Source organism: Pavona decussata, unplaced genomic scaffold (assembly GCF_977016875.1).
Source record: "Pavona decussata unplaced genomic scaffold, jaPavDecu1.1 SCAFFOLD_468, whole genome shotgun sequence".
In the NCBI taxonomy this organism is placed as follows: Eukaryota; Metazoa; Cnidaria; class Anthozoa; order Scleractinia; family Agariciidae; genus Pavona; species Pavona decussata.
In genome coordinates this window covers 2,176,999-2,188,923 of record NW_028145806.1, presented here as the reverse complement: position 1 = coordinate 2,188,923, position 11,925 = coordinate 2,176,999, and the positions used below count along the sequence as shown (strand labels likewise).

The 11,925-nt window shown below is 38.6% G+C and overlaps 1 protein-coding gene across 5 annotated transcripts; it reads left to right on the top strand.

Moving 5' to 3' along the window:
- The first annotated feature begins 2,760 nt into the window (after positions 1-2,760).
- On the top strand, positions 2,761-10,154 carry LOC146450430 (uncharacterized). Of its 5 annotated transcripts, none has more exons than XM_085100490.1 (6): positions 2,761-2,858; positions 3,315-3,346; positions 7,318-7,580; positions 7,676-7,796; positions 8,006-8,066; positions 9,149-10,154. In XM_085100490.1, the coding sequence occupies exons 3-6, from the start codon at positions 7,416-7,418 to the stop codon at positions 9,531-9,533; spliced, it is 732 nt and encodes a 243-aa protein (XP_084956616.1). In that variant the 5' UTR covers positions 2,761-2,858; positions 3,315-3,346; positions 7,318-7,415; the 3' UTR covers positions 9,534-10,154. The 5 variants fall into 5 exon arrangements, with proteins under 5 accessions (XP_084956616.1, XP_084956614.1, XP_084956619.1 ...); XM_085100488.1 differs by having other exon boundaries at positions 2,805-2,941; XM_085100493.1 differs by lacking the exon at positions 2,761-2,858 and adding an exon at positions 2,923-2,937.
- The last annotated feature ends 1,771 nt before the right edge of the window (positions 10,155-11,925 follow it).

Below are 11,925 nucleotides of genomic sequence, written 5' to 3'. Positions count from 1 at the left end.
AAATCGCCATTCGGTGTCAAACGTAATCGATAAGATCAGGCCGTAAACACTGAATTTACATACAGCCGAGCAAAACATTTCATTTCTCTGGCCGCAATATAAAAAAGAAAACGTTGAATTAACTTAAAAGATTCAAGACCATTCCGTGGGTGAAAGGCTTAGGGTAAAGTAGGAAACTGAAACTAAAGCTTCGAAAATAAATTTCATTGAAAGTTCGCTAATGCACAGTGACAATCAACGCTTGACGAATTAATTTCTTTATTTACGTTCACTTGGATAAAACCAAAATTAATGCGGGTGTGTGAGGCTCGCGCTCGCGCTTCGCGCGCGCGAATCCACGCTTACGGCGCTTCGCCCCTTTGTAAGAGAAAAAAATGACTGTTTTGCAGTCTACTAAAAGAATGAACGTACACTTCGACCTTTGCGTTACCTTCCAGTGCGAGTGAAGTTTATTTTCTTTTTTGCGTTTTTAATAAACAAATAACTGTAGACATAATTTGAAATAGTTCATTCTTTGGTCACTCACAGAGCGCTTTGATTTTGTCATTAAAGTTCTGTCCTATTCCAGTGATCATGAAATAGATTCGTTGAGTTAACTTTAGCCTGGTTCAAACTAGCAACATAACGACATAATGACATAATGACATAATCGCTTACGTCGGTAATGTGAACACTGACATAAAGACATAAGGTTAGGTGAAAAGAATACTTTAAAAATGGCGGAACAAACACTTGTTGCCTTCAGTTTGAGATGATTTTAATAATTTGTTTCTTCGGTGACGGCGTCGTCGAGGACAACAAAAGGAAAAAATTGCTAGAAGAAAAGACTGGAGTGAGTGCGTCCAGTATTTCAGGAGGAAGCTAGAAGAGCATCTACACGTCTTTTATCATACAATATTGGATTAGTTCGAACCGCTTCAGCAAGTTCTTCTTCATCAACACGAGCCGCACCAAGGGTTGCTCCGTCATATCTTCCAACTCCACAGTAGCCACCATATTAAAAATAGTGCTGGTGACGAACTGGGTTCGACAATTCTTGTGGCGCTTTGATTGGTTCTTGTTATGTCGTTATGTCAATGATGTTCACACTTGTCTTAGCTGAAACATAACATCATAACGACATAGACATAACGACATAAGGAAAAGATCAGTTTTTTCCTTATGTCGTTATGTTGCCAATATGTCATTATGTTTACAAGTTCACACTGCTAACATAACGACATAACGTCCTTCTTATGTCATTATGTTTATGTCGTTATGTCGCAAGTGTGAACCAGGCTTTTCTGTAAATCGGATGTTCTGTGAGGTTTGTCTTATCCGCACGCGTCCCATATAGAACGCATGTCTTTTCGCACGCGTGTCATATTGCACGTTCTGCGTGACATTTTGCGATCGTGCGCGGTTACCAGTGAAAAAGCTGGAACATCTCTCATAGAAAGCCCAGAAAAAAGGGTATCAGGGTGGAAAGGTATTCGCACAAATACCCCTCTGTCGCCAAAATTCATCATTACCACTGGAACCGCAAATACTCCTTTGTCGCCAAAATCCATCATTATCTTAGATGCACCTCATGGTTACAAAATCCGACGTGTTTAGTATTAAAGAGAGTAATGTTTTATTTTGTTTGCGTGACATTTTCAGTCGAACTACATCACGTTTATCGCAAATATGATGCCTTAGACTCTCAGCGAATCTTTTATCGTTCACCTGTCACCAAAGACTGAACTAACGTGCATGCTCAGATACTCCTAATACAACGGCGCCCAAGTAAACGCTCCCACAGCGTCTTGTTAACAAAACTTGCCATCTCTTTCACACAAGTATATAGGCCTTCTCTTGAATGTTTACTTAGAACAATCCTGTCCATGGTACAATTACATTACAAAAAAACTCTTTTTAAGAGAGTCTAAAGTTTCGTTTCGGAATCCGCCGTATCGCTTCGCTTGTTGCTTGTTTTCTTAACGGCTCGCACGAATTAACTTCCATATCGGTATTTAAAATCTTAAAAATTGAAGGCGCAAAGGGATCCTGTAAATGCTCTGATGAACATGATAAACGCCTCTTCAGTGTCTTTAATAATTTTTTAAAACTTTTGAAAACTTCAGTCACACAGCCGTACACAGATCAACCTCAGGCCTGGATCAGCGATTACGTTAATGTTTGTGTGTGTGTGTGTTTTTTTTTTTACACAACGATGACAATTTAGCCATTTACCAGACATCTTTAAAATATTTCAGCCTATCAATTTAGACTAAATAGTCCCTGAGGTATCAATTAAGCTTACATATCTCTCGTGAAACTTGCTTGTAGACCGTCTTTCATCGGCTTTGATTCAAAATAAGGAATAAATAAGGAAAATTCCTTTAAGAGGAAACATCTAACGACCACTTTTAGTTCCATTACCCGGCTGTTCAAACCCAGAGCAGTCTAAAACGTTTTCCTGTCGTCTCTATCCAGGCTGACTGTCTCGTCCCATGATATGCATACGCTTTCCTGTTCATTTTAATCACAAAGTGGTCCAAAGTGGCAGCTAAGGATTGACCTTGCCTATCCGAAATAGTCTACCAATAACCAATTTATTGCTAAAATCCAATTTGTCGTTGTAAATGCATCCTTTTGATTCACTGTAATACCGTACAGTTAACTGCCCGTCGTGCCTTGTGGTACCTTGTGTTATTTGGTGATAGCTACTTTTGTGGCCCTTCCAAGAGCACTGTGTGATACCGTATCATGGGTATTCATCGTACGATACCTCGTGATGTCATCGTGATGCCATTGTAATAACTTATGAACCAAAGTCTCCCAGGAGAGTGTCTTTTATCCGAGGTTCATCGTCAAGGGAAAAGAAAATAGAGTAAGTCCGGTATTTTGTGGCTTTATGCTGATGCACACTGATGATACGTAACCTATGTTGTTCCCAAAATGAGCGAACATTAGGTAAGTTTGTCGCTCGGGGAATTGAAGCGAGTCTCATGCAGTCCAATCGTTAATCATTTAGCTGCCACTTTCATTGAATAACTATCGGCTTGTCTCTGGTTACAATTTTCCACTTTCCAAAAATTTAGATAGCTTGAAAGTTCAAATTCTTTGTAAATTCTCGCGTCACTGGTCATTTAACGCCACCTCCACTGAATACCTTCCCCTTGGCAAAACCTACTAACTAGGGTATGGTGAAAATACATCATTCATTACAATGAACTAGTACCGTTGTTTTAATGTTTAGAGTATTTTCAGTCTCCTTTATCTTATTTTGTTTGGATAAAACTGAAGTCAATGTTTCGTTCTCTCATCCATTTCTTGATTTTTCCTGGTAGGATAACGAACTGGGAAAATAGGAAAAGACAAGGTCAGTTTTGAATGTTCCACCTCGAGTAACGTCTGATGATTTACTTGTAATCTGCGAACTGAACAAAAGTCCTTTGACCCGGAAGACGAAAACTGTAGCGGCTAGCGGGTGGTCCGTATTCCCTCCCTCCCTTCCCCCTCCATGAAATATTGCTTCACGTACATCAACTGAAAGTTGTGTTCAGTTCATCAAGATAAAAAATAAAATTATCTTCCTTCATGCATCAACAAGCAGTGTCTCAGACACACGGTTTTACACTACGTAGCCAAGCAACATACCTTCATTAGCGGAATTACTCATGAACCGTGCAAAAAAGACCGGCTGAAAGACCCCAAAGCTGTGTCAAAAATATCTAAAGAATCCTCAATTTTACACAGCAAATGCTTTCAGAAAGTATTTAACGAAAATTTGAAGATCCTTTTCTTTTGTGGATCCTCTATAAGAACACCCTTGGAATACAACGGTCACAACGGTCTGTTTCACTGAACCAGCGTCCTCCCCGGTAAGGGTTAACAGACTTGATATATACCAGTTTACTTTCATTTACTGGAAAAGTTATGATTTCGCTGCCGGCCCCAAATCGAGAGAAGGCACATACCAGCAGGATCCGTTTAACGATTATTAGCGTGTTCAGAAATCTTACATAAGGTGACGTTCAGACTTGGTATCCTGAATCGGAGCTGGGGTGAGAATCAGTGGCTGGTCAATGTGTGTCAATGCACTTGTTTAGTTACATTTCAACAATCAATTCTGATGACGGAATTCGGTTCCAGACGCTAAGGTTCCTTGATAATAAACTGAGGACGTCGCCTGGATACGGGAGGCTAGCTACCCACGGCGAAAAGAGTACAAAAAATCGAAAAAAAAAACCTTATTTATAATTATAGTACTCTGTAAATGTACCACAGCCCATGAAACGAAGTGTGAACGGGAGCTGTGTTTTCGTTTGCTGTTTCTGTTACAGCGGAATTAATCCCGTTTTTTAAGACAACCGCTCTCACTGTCTACTCTTTTTGTAAAGATCAGACGCCAGATAATTGTTTTTTTCATTTCGATAAATCTCCCCCCGTTACATCGCAAAGCTTTTTTTTTAAGGCTGGAGATTAATGAAACTGGAAAGTTTTATCTGAAATATAAACGTCAACATTCCACCTATGGCCTAAGGAACCGTTACAAAGCAATAACAAAATAACACAATACCAATCTAGTTGTTCTAGGGTAGGATTACCAAGTAATCAACATAATCCAACAGGCTTTGGTATGTCTGAATTCTTTTGAAACCATTGTCAGACACTTCACCCACTTGGACATTTTAATTAAGGATTAATATCCGATATATTGCGGTGTTTCAATCGCCCGGTTCAATCGGCCTTGCTGAAATCCTTTAGAAAAAGTTTGCCGTTATAAGGAGTAACATAAATTGTTCGTCGGCTGAACCATAGCCATGAAACTGAACGTCAACCACAACTGACACAATCACTTGTTTGTATTCTGATATTACATTTTTTAATACTGATACAAGTTCAGTTATTATTTTTACTGACTCAGAGTGGCTATACTCCCCTTCACTCAAAAAATCAACGACTCCCATATTTAAGCATGACAACATAGTTTGCGAAAAAGAATGATTTTTTATTTGTTTAGTTTGGCACAGTTAGAAACTTTTCATTTTCAAAAGATTAATAACTACAACAAACAAGTGTTGTTTGCTGATGGGCATACTATTCATTCGTTCACCAATTCTTTTGTGCTCCAAGTACAACCGGCCGCCGCACGAACCTTGCGACTCGATCGTACGCACGACTCTCAAAAAGCGGGCTTTTGCGATTGCCGCGGTCAGGCCTTGTAGGGTGAGTAAGTGTTTGTGCCCGTCTCACTTTTGACTGAGTTTTTTGATGAAACAGCCAAGTGTGAAAAAGTTCTACAGAAGTCCTTTAAGCTGTTTGTTTTGATGTTGCTCAAAGAAAAAAATCAGCAGCAGATGTTTTTTTTTTTTTTGCATGACCACTTTCATGAATGAAAGGCTTAACATCTTAGTTGCGCATCCAACATGGAATCATGAAATCCATGCTCATATTTATACAACTAGAACGGTAACAATAAAAACAGCACCCTTTAAGATCTTGATCTTAGTTGCGCCACTTGAGGTTCTCATTTAGTGATTAAAAACGATAGTCGCTTTTGTTGTCGCTAAAAAGCTTTCTTTTAATAATTGAGCTCAGTTCCTTCTTGTAAAACTTGACACGCCTTCAAGCCTGAATGATTTGAAAAATAAGATCCGAAGTTACCGCTTAAAATCAGCTCTGAGATCGATGAACAATGTGAAATCGTGAAACCTTTTGAACCAATCTGTACTGATAAGCGGTGGAGAGTCGGTCAAAAATCGGCGCCTTTTATCGCAGCAATTAAGGCATTAAACAAAAATAAGCTAAAAAATAAGTTTAAAAAAAACTGACGGTGAATATGTCAATTTATTTAGGCACTGTTTCCGACAAAGACGTTAACTAAACATTAAACTGGGTTAAGTAGAAAATGAAAAAGTTAAGGCTGGAAGACAATGACAGTCCAAATATAAAAAATTTTGGAAAAGAGAGGGAAAATTGCTGCAGGTCTTCTACTCAGTGAAATGGTTCTGCTTGGAAATGAACACAAATTAAACAATACTTGATCGTTTAACCTGTTTTGAAGAGCCATACAATACCTATTTGTGTGGAGTCGTTACGAATTTGACCCGCTCGTGAATTGAAGTTGTACAAGAGAGTTGTATCTGCAAAATTGTGTTCGCCGGTTCTCAGTCAAGTTCAAGGCCAGAGCAAGCAATGTCAAACGATACGTGCTGCACTGCAATCACCACTACACGAAACAAACCCAGTACAAACAAAGTGCTCAGTCAATATTTGCATATATTGTTTAGTGTTATTAAATAAAGATTATTCTCGACACTAAAGAGTTGATAATGACCTGAGATTTTATCAGTAACCCCAGAAACCGCAAACGTAACAGCTTAGCTCTTGCATCGGGTTGTTAATACGTAATCTCTAACAGGCGGCCATTGGATCGCACCGTATACTGTACTAAGATAACAGGCGAACGACAAAACAGCTAAGCAAACAACGTTGTATGGCAAATAGTTTGTGTATCGGCACCACAGTGAAAGATCAAAACAACTTTTTAAAGCGATACGTTGGTAAACTGTGGTATGCTTATTCAAGCGGCCGTGCCGCACAGAAAATCAAGTAAATCTGGCACCAGTATGCCAAAAACCAGGAGAAAAAAGCCTTCAAACCTACTGTAAACAGACCACTTAATTAGATTACAAAACAGGCAGTTCTTTTACATGTTAATCGTACTACGAGAAAATTCTGAAACAAACTGATCCAAACTATGTTCTTAAAAGCAGTACCAGGAATCAAAACGTGACCTTCTTAGGAAAGATTCCTGCTGCTTCGAGATGCCGTCACACTCATTGCTTGGTCAAGTGAGCGAAAGACCTTTCAGTGTCCAATTACTGCCATGAACTGAACTGTGAGTAACATCTTTCCAGTTCAGTAATAATCCATTGGTAAAGGAATTTGCATAACGGAAAGATATTGTTCTCTGAATGGCGCTCAGAAGTGGGGTTGATTAAGCCTCGCCTCAGGCTGGTAAAACCAGCACACCGAAAAATATTGCGAAACCCAGTAGTGACCTTGAGTATTCACAAATGTTCACCACGGCAATTATCACCCGTGCTGCTAGGCTCTCGCATCACATCAACGTTGTCAACAGGGATTTAAAAACTGTTAATTAGCTTGGTTTTCGACACTCCATCAATCACGTGTCCCACTGGACCCATTTGAAGAAAGTAAGCCAAAGAGCCATTGGCTGAGAAGCTAATCTTATAATACTGGCCCATGAGACTTCCTAGACAAGCACTATTATAACACGTCATACACGTGCAAATTAGTGATACGTACAAACTTTGACTGTAGGTTGCATAAAGACGCCGGTAATCAGCCATCTACAGTACTGGAATCTAAAGTCAACTTAAACGCGCGGTTTATCAGAACACGAAAAAAACAGCAGAGAAATGATCAGACAGGAAGATACCAGACTGACGAAGCTGTTTGTCGGAGGCATTCCATACGGTACAGATGACGATTCTCTACGAGATTTTTTCCTACAGTTTGGCGAGATCAAGGAGGCAGTTGTCATTCGAGACAGAGATACACTTAAGTCTAAGGGCTACGGATTTGTAAGTGTTGGTGCTTTTGATTTGTGTGATTTAGATTGACATCATTGGCTTTTTTGTTATCCAGTCTGCCTTCTAAATGATTCCTTAAACTGCAGGTTACGTTTTTTGACAAAGATTGCGCAGAAAAAGCATGTGTAGATAAGAGACCGGTAATCGACGGAAGAACGGCAAACGTAAACTTGGCCTACATTGGAGCAAAACCAAAGCCGAATAAAGGTCAGTGTAAGTGATCTTACCGGACATTTGGTAAATGATGTTCTGTAGCAGAGAATAAGGATAAACTATCTGGCTCATTGTAGCCTCGTTTCTCGCTTGACTTGCGCTGAATCAAACACAGACCCTATCAATAACACACAATGTTCACAAAGAGTAAATATCTCTGTTTGAATTCGAATACAAGCGTGATTTGTTTTTGTTGTTACTAGGTAATGGAAAGTATGCGATGACAGGTCATGGATTTGGCTTCAAACAGAATGCAGTAATGGGGTAAGGTCGTCTATACAATGTAGCCTTACAAAACGCAATATTTTTCACCTAAATGGTTTCAGCAGCTTTAATCTTCTACAGACGTTTTAAGTTTGGTGAAGTCTGTGATCTTGAGTTCACATTATCACAGTATTTTGTATTATTACGGTCATATGAACGGTATCAATTATCAGGGTAAAACACCAGTTGACTCCATGAATTTTGAAATGAATATTTACTTGCTTTTCAACAATACAAACGCCTTCAAAAGTTTACAAATGACATGTAATACTTTTGAAGGGAAACAAAGATCTCCAAATTACAGCGTGTGTGGAACAAGGCGAGTCAAAGGCTTCCGACACAAATGCTCTTATTGTGGTACTCAACAACTGTGAATAAAGCTGGTGAATAATTTAAAAAGTAGAAATAGCATAAATAACTTTCCTTTTTTATTATTAAACAGCAGCTCAATATTCAACCTTAAAAAAATCATTTTGTAACAGAAATTAAATGTTAGGTGTATTTTGCTTCGGTAGCGAAGAAGTTAATTGAAAAGAGTTCCTGTAACTTGAGCCAGACAATGGGACACAATGTTGTCTAGGTTAATCAGTTTTCTTTTTATTATTATCATTATTGTAAGGGTCAAGTCAACAACTAAAACGAAAAACTTTTACAAGAACTTGATTATATGTTAAGCTCTATAGTACTCTGTCAGCGAGCGTCCATCACGCACAAACAGAGATTCTGGTTATTGCAGTTTCTTGCAGATCTGTGCATTCATGTCATTGTATTTTGAAATGATCCCTTCGATGTGCACTTTAACGATCTTTTCATCTACGAAACAAAAGATCCAGACTTCAATAGAGTCAACCGACTTCAATTATCGTTATTGAAATGTTTACTTTCCTTAAGTGAAAATAATTGAATCTAATCAGCAAGTTTAAAGTTACTGGCTGATTATATTGCACAAACGTGCAACCATGGTTAGGAGAAAGTGTCCGTTGTTGTTTGTCTTAAGACCCAAATTTAATCACTGCCCGCTCCCTAAAAAAACAGCTATTATTGTTTACAAGACGATCATATGTCCTGTCTTTCTTCTTCAGATCTCAGCATTTTCCTGGTAATTTCTCCGCTGGTTTTTCACAAACGATCCAAAATAATCAACAACTTCAAAGTGTACCTCTGGTCTCTCCAGTTCCCCAGTCACCTAACGGCCAAATGCCGGCATCACTACCTCCTTCAGTGCAACCAATTCAGCTCATTGAGTACAACGGAGTACCAACGATCGTGTTTGGTGCAATGTATGATCAACTCTACTACTCGCCTCCACCCTCTTATGTGCCTTCTCCCACGCTTCCACCCAGTTCAGTAGCCGCCGCATTCACGTATCAAACCATGGCCCCAGCTCAAACGCCGCCATTTAACTCGCTGAATGGTCAGCAGTTTTTTCCAGCGCACGTGGAAATCATTGGACAACCACAGATTTAAGCTGGATAAGGAATTCGGATGCCTCTGGAAGACTTGAAGTTAAAGCTAAAGAGATCAGTCTTTTTAGTGGGCGAACTAAGCAAATGGGATAACTGCAGTTTGTATTTGCAGTTAACTAACGTATTTTATTGCTATTTCGGAAATAGTAATAAGTGTATAAATTCAAAATTTGGCAAACTGACAAGACAAAGGCAAACTGTAGAGGTTTATTAGGAGCAGGAAAGAAATGTAGAATCATAAAAGATATTTTTAATCAATGTTCTAATTTATTAAGAAGAATGATAAGAGGCTAAAATTTTGGCGCAACTGTGTCGTCATAACGGTTTTAATGTTATAGAATTGAAAAATGTACAGTTCAGTAAACTGAGACAATTATTGCACAAACGCTATACAGAACAAAGGAAACCTTTGGGATGTGCACTGAATCACATCTGTAGAAATACAACGTAAATTAAAGCCAAAACATTCGATCAAGACAAGTAGATCTAAACCAGTTCATGTAAATACTCGGACTCAGTCCGCTTTAGTGCATACTCAGCCGGGATACTCAGCCCGCCCGCTATAAGAGAGCAATCAAATCTTATTGTTGTAACAAAGAAGCAAGTAAATATTATCACTGAACCATGCAGCTGTGTTTGTATCTACTAGTTTTTTTTTGAGGGATTTAATCAGCTCTTTCGTTGATGTATTGGCGAGATGGAGGCAGTTACATTTCGCTATGTCACCAGGAGCAAGTGAAACGAAGTGTTATAAAACGTTTCATTGTTCTTCCAGACTTTTACTTTGTTCGTTGTGTCTAACACGTCTCAAACTAATGCGGTTGACCACCTATTTAATACTTCATAATTTTACCCTTCCATGACTGCACGAACGTGAAACTATGTCTCTTGGTATTACTTGATTATAATTAAGTGCAATGAACTGTTCTTATTTATTGTTCTCTCCAAAATATAAAAAAAAAAAGGGTTGTAGTCAGATACCAATCCGACATTTTTGTCCTGATGAAGAAACTTCACGCTGGAAATGAACTCCTCAACAATCTATGTATCTCAAACTCAAAATACCCGAGGGGTCCCACCCCAGCCAACAGGTACGTGTTCCTTGCTGAACTGAGAGTCACGGAATTTTCGAAGCCTTTCACCATTAATTTCGGAACTGGCCGTACCCGATTTAGGCTTAATAAAGGTGCACAATCAGCCATGACATGTGTCATTGTCTTTCTCTTCATGATATAATTCACGAGAAACATACGTGCAGTCGATCATGTTTTCCCGCTGGGCTGTTCACAAAAGCGTGTCAATAGTTCACCATAGGGCTCTGCTTCAGACACAAAAAACATGAAATAGATAACTTTGATATTATAACTCATTATCACATGAAACAGATTCATGTCAAGTACGCCATCATTGTTCATTCTGCTACGTTGCCTTGGAAACTTGGTTTTTACAAATACTTTTAATATTTTTATTATTCATATGATGAAACACATATATATCAAATTTACAAGTCAAACTGTAATAGGTAAAATAAAGCATAACTGCATTGTTTAGAAAAGGACCTATGTATATAAAAAGCTAAGTTATGTTTAAAATTCAACCTAGTTTCACGGCTTCCCTAGTCCTTCCACTTCCCCAGGCTTGCATAAACTTCTGCTCGTAATTCTACCTGCCAGCAATGTTCATTCTGCTCGGACAACGAAATTCCGTTCGAATTCTCAGTACTCCATCGTCCAAGCGGTGTCTGCTGAGTTCGCCACCATGTGTAGAGTGTAAGACCGACTGCTTTAGGGTGGCTACTGAAATTAGCGGCTAAGTAATTTAGATGACATGTGATAAATGATTAAGAGGGTTTTTATTTTAAACTGTTATGTCCATTTTTTGCGTCAACTTTCAGGATCTCTCCGCATTCTCCTCAGATTTTTCTGGAAAATGCAATTTTCCTCAGTGTTCTCCTGGCAGAATCCTCAATGCCGCAGTGATAAATAATGCTCGAAATTCAGAATTTATCCAATTCTAACGGATACTATGTAAACCATTTAAATTATTTTAATGATAACTTGCCAAAAAGCATTTAACAGGGACTTAACAGGCAAAGGTCATCACGGCCCCCGACTGACGTTTCCTTTCTATTGCTGGCAATCAGCTTCACCATGTCTCGCTTCTCTTATTTATTTATTTATTTATTTATTTATTTATTTATTTATTTATTTATTTATTTATTTATTTATTTCAATCTCAGCAAAGTTTATTGTACACACAGGAATAACATTACACAAAAGTGTACTGCATAAGGAGATCGCATGCTTCATATTCACTGCAGATCTGGTCTAAGACTTACTCCGCAAGAATCTGGTTGGACCGAAGATAACTACGACTGACGATTATTATTATTT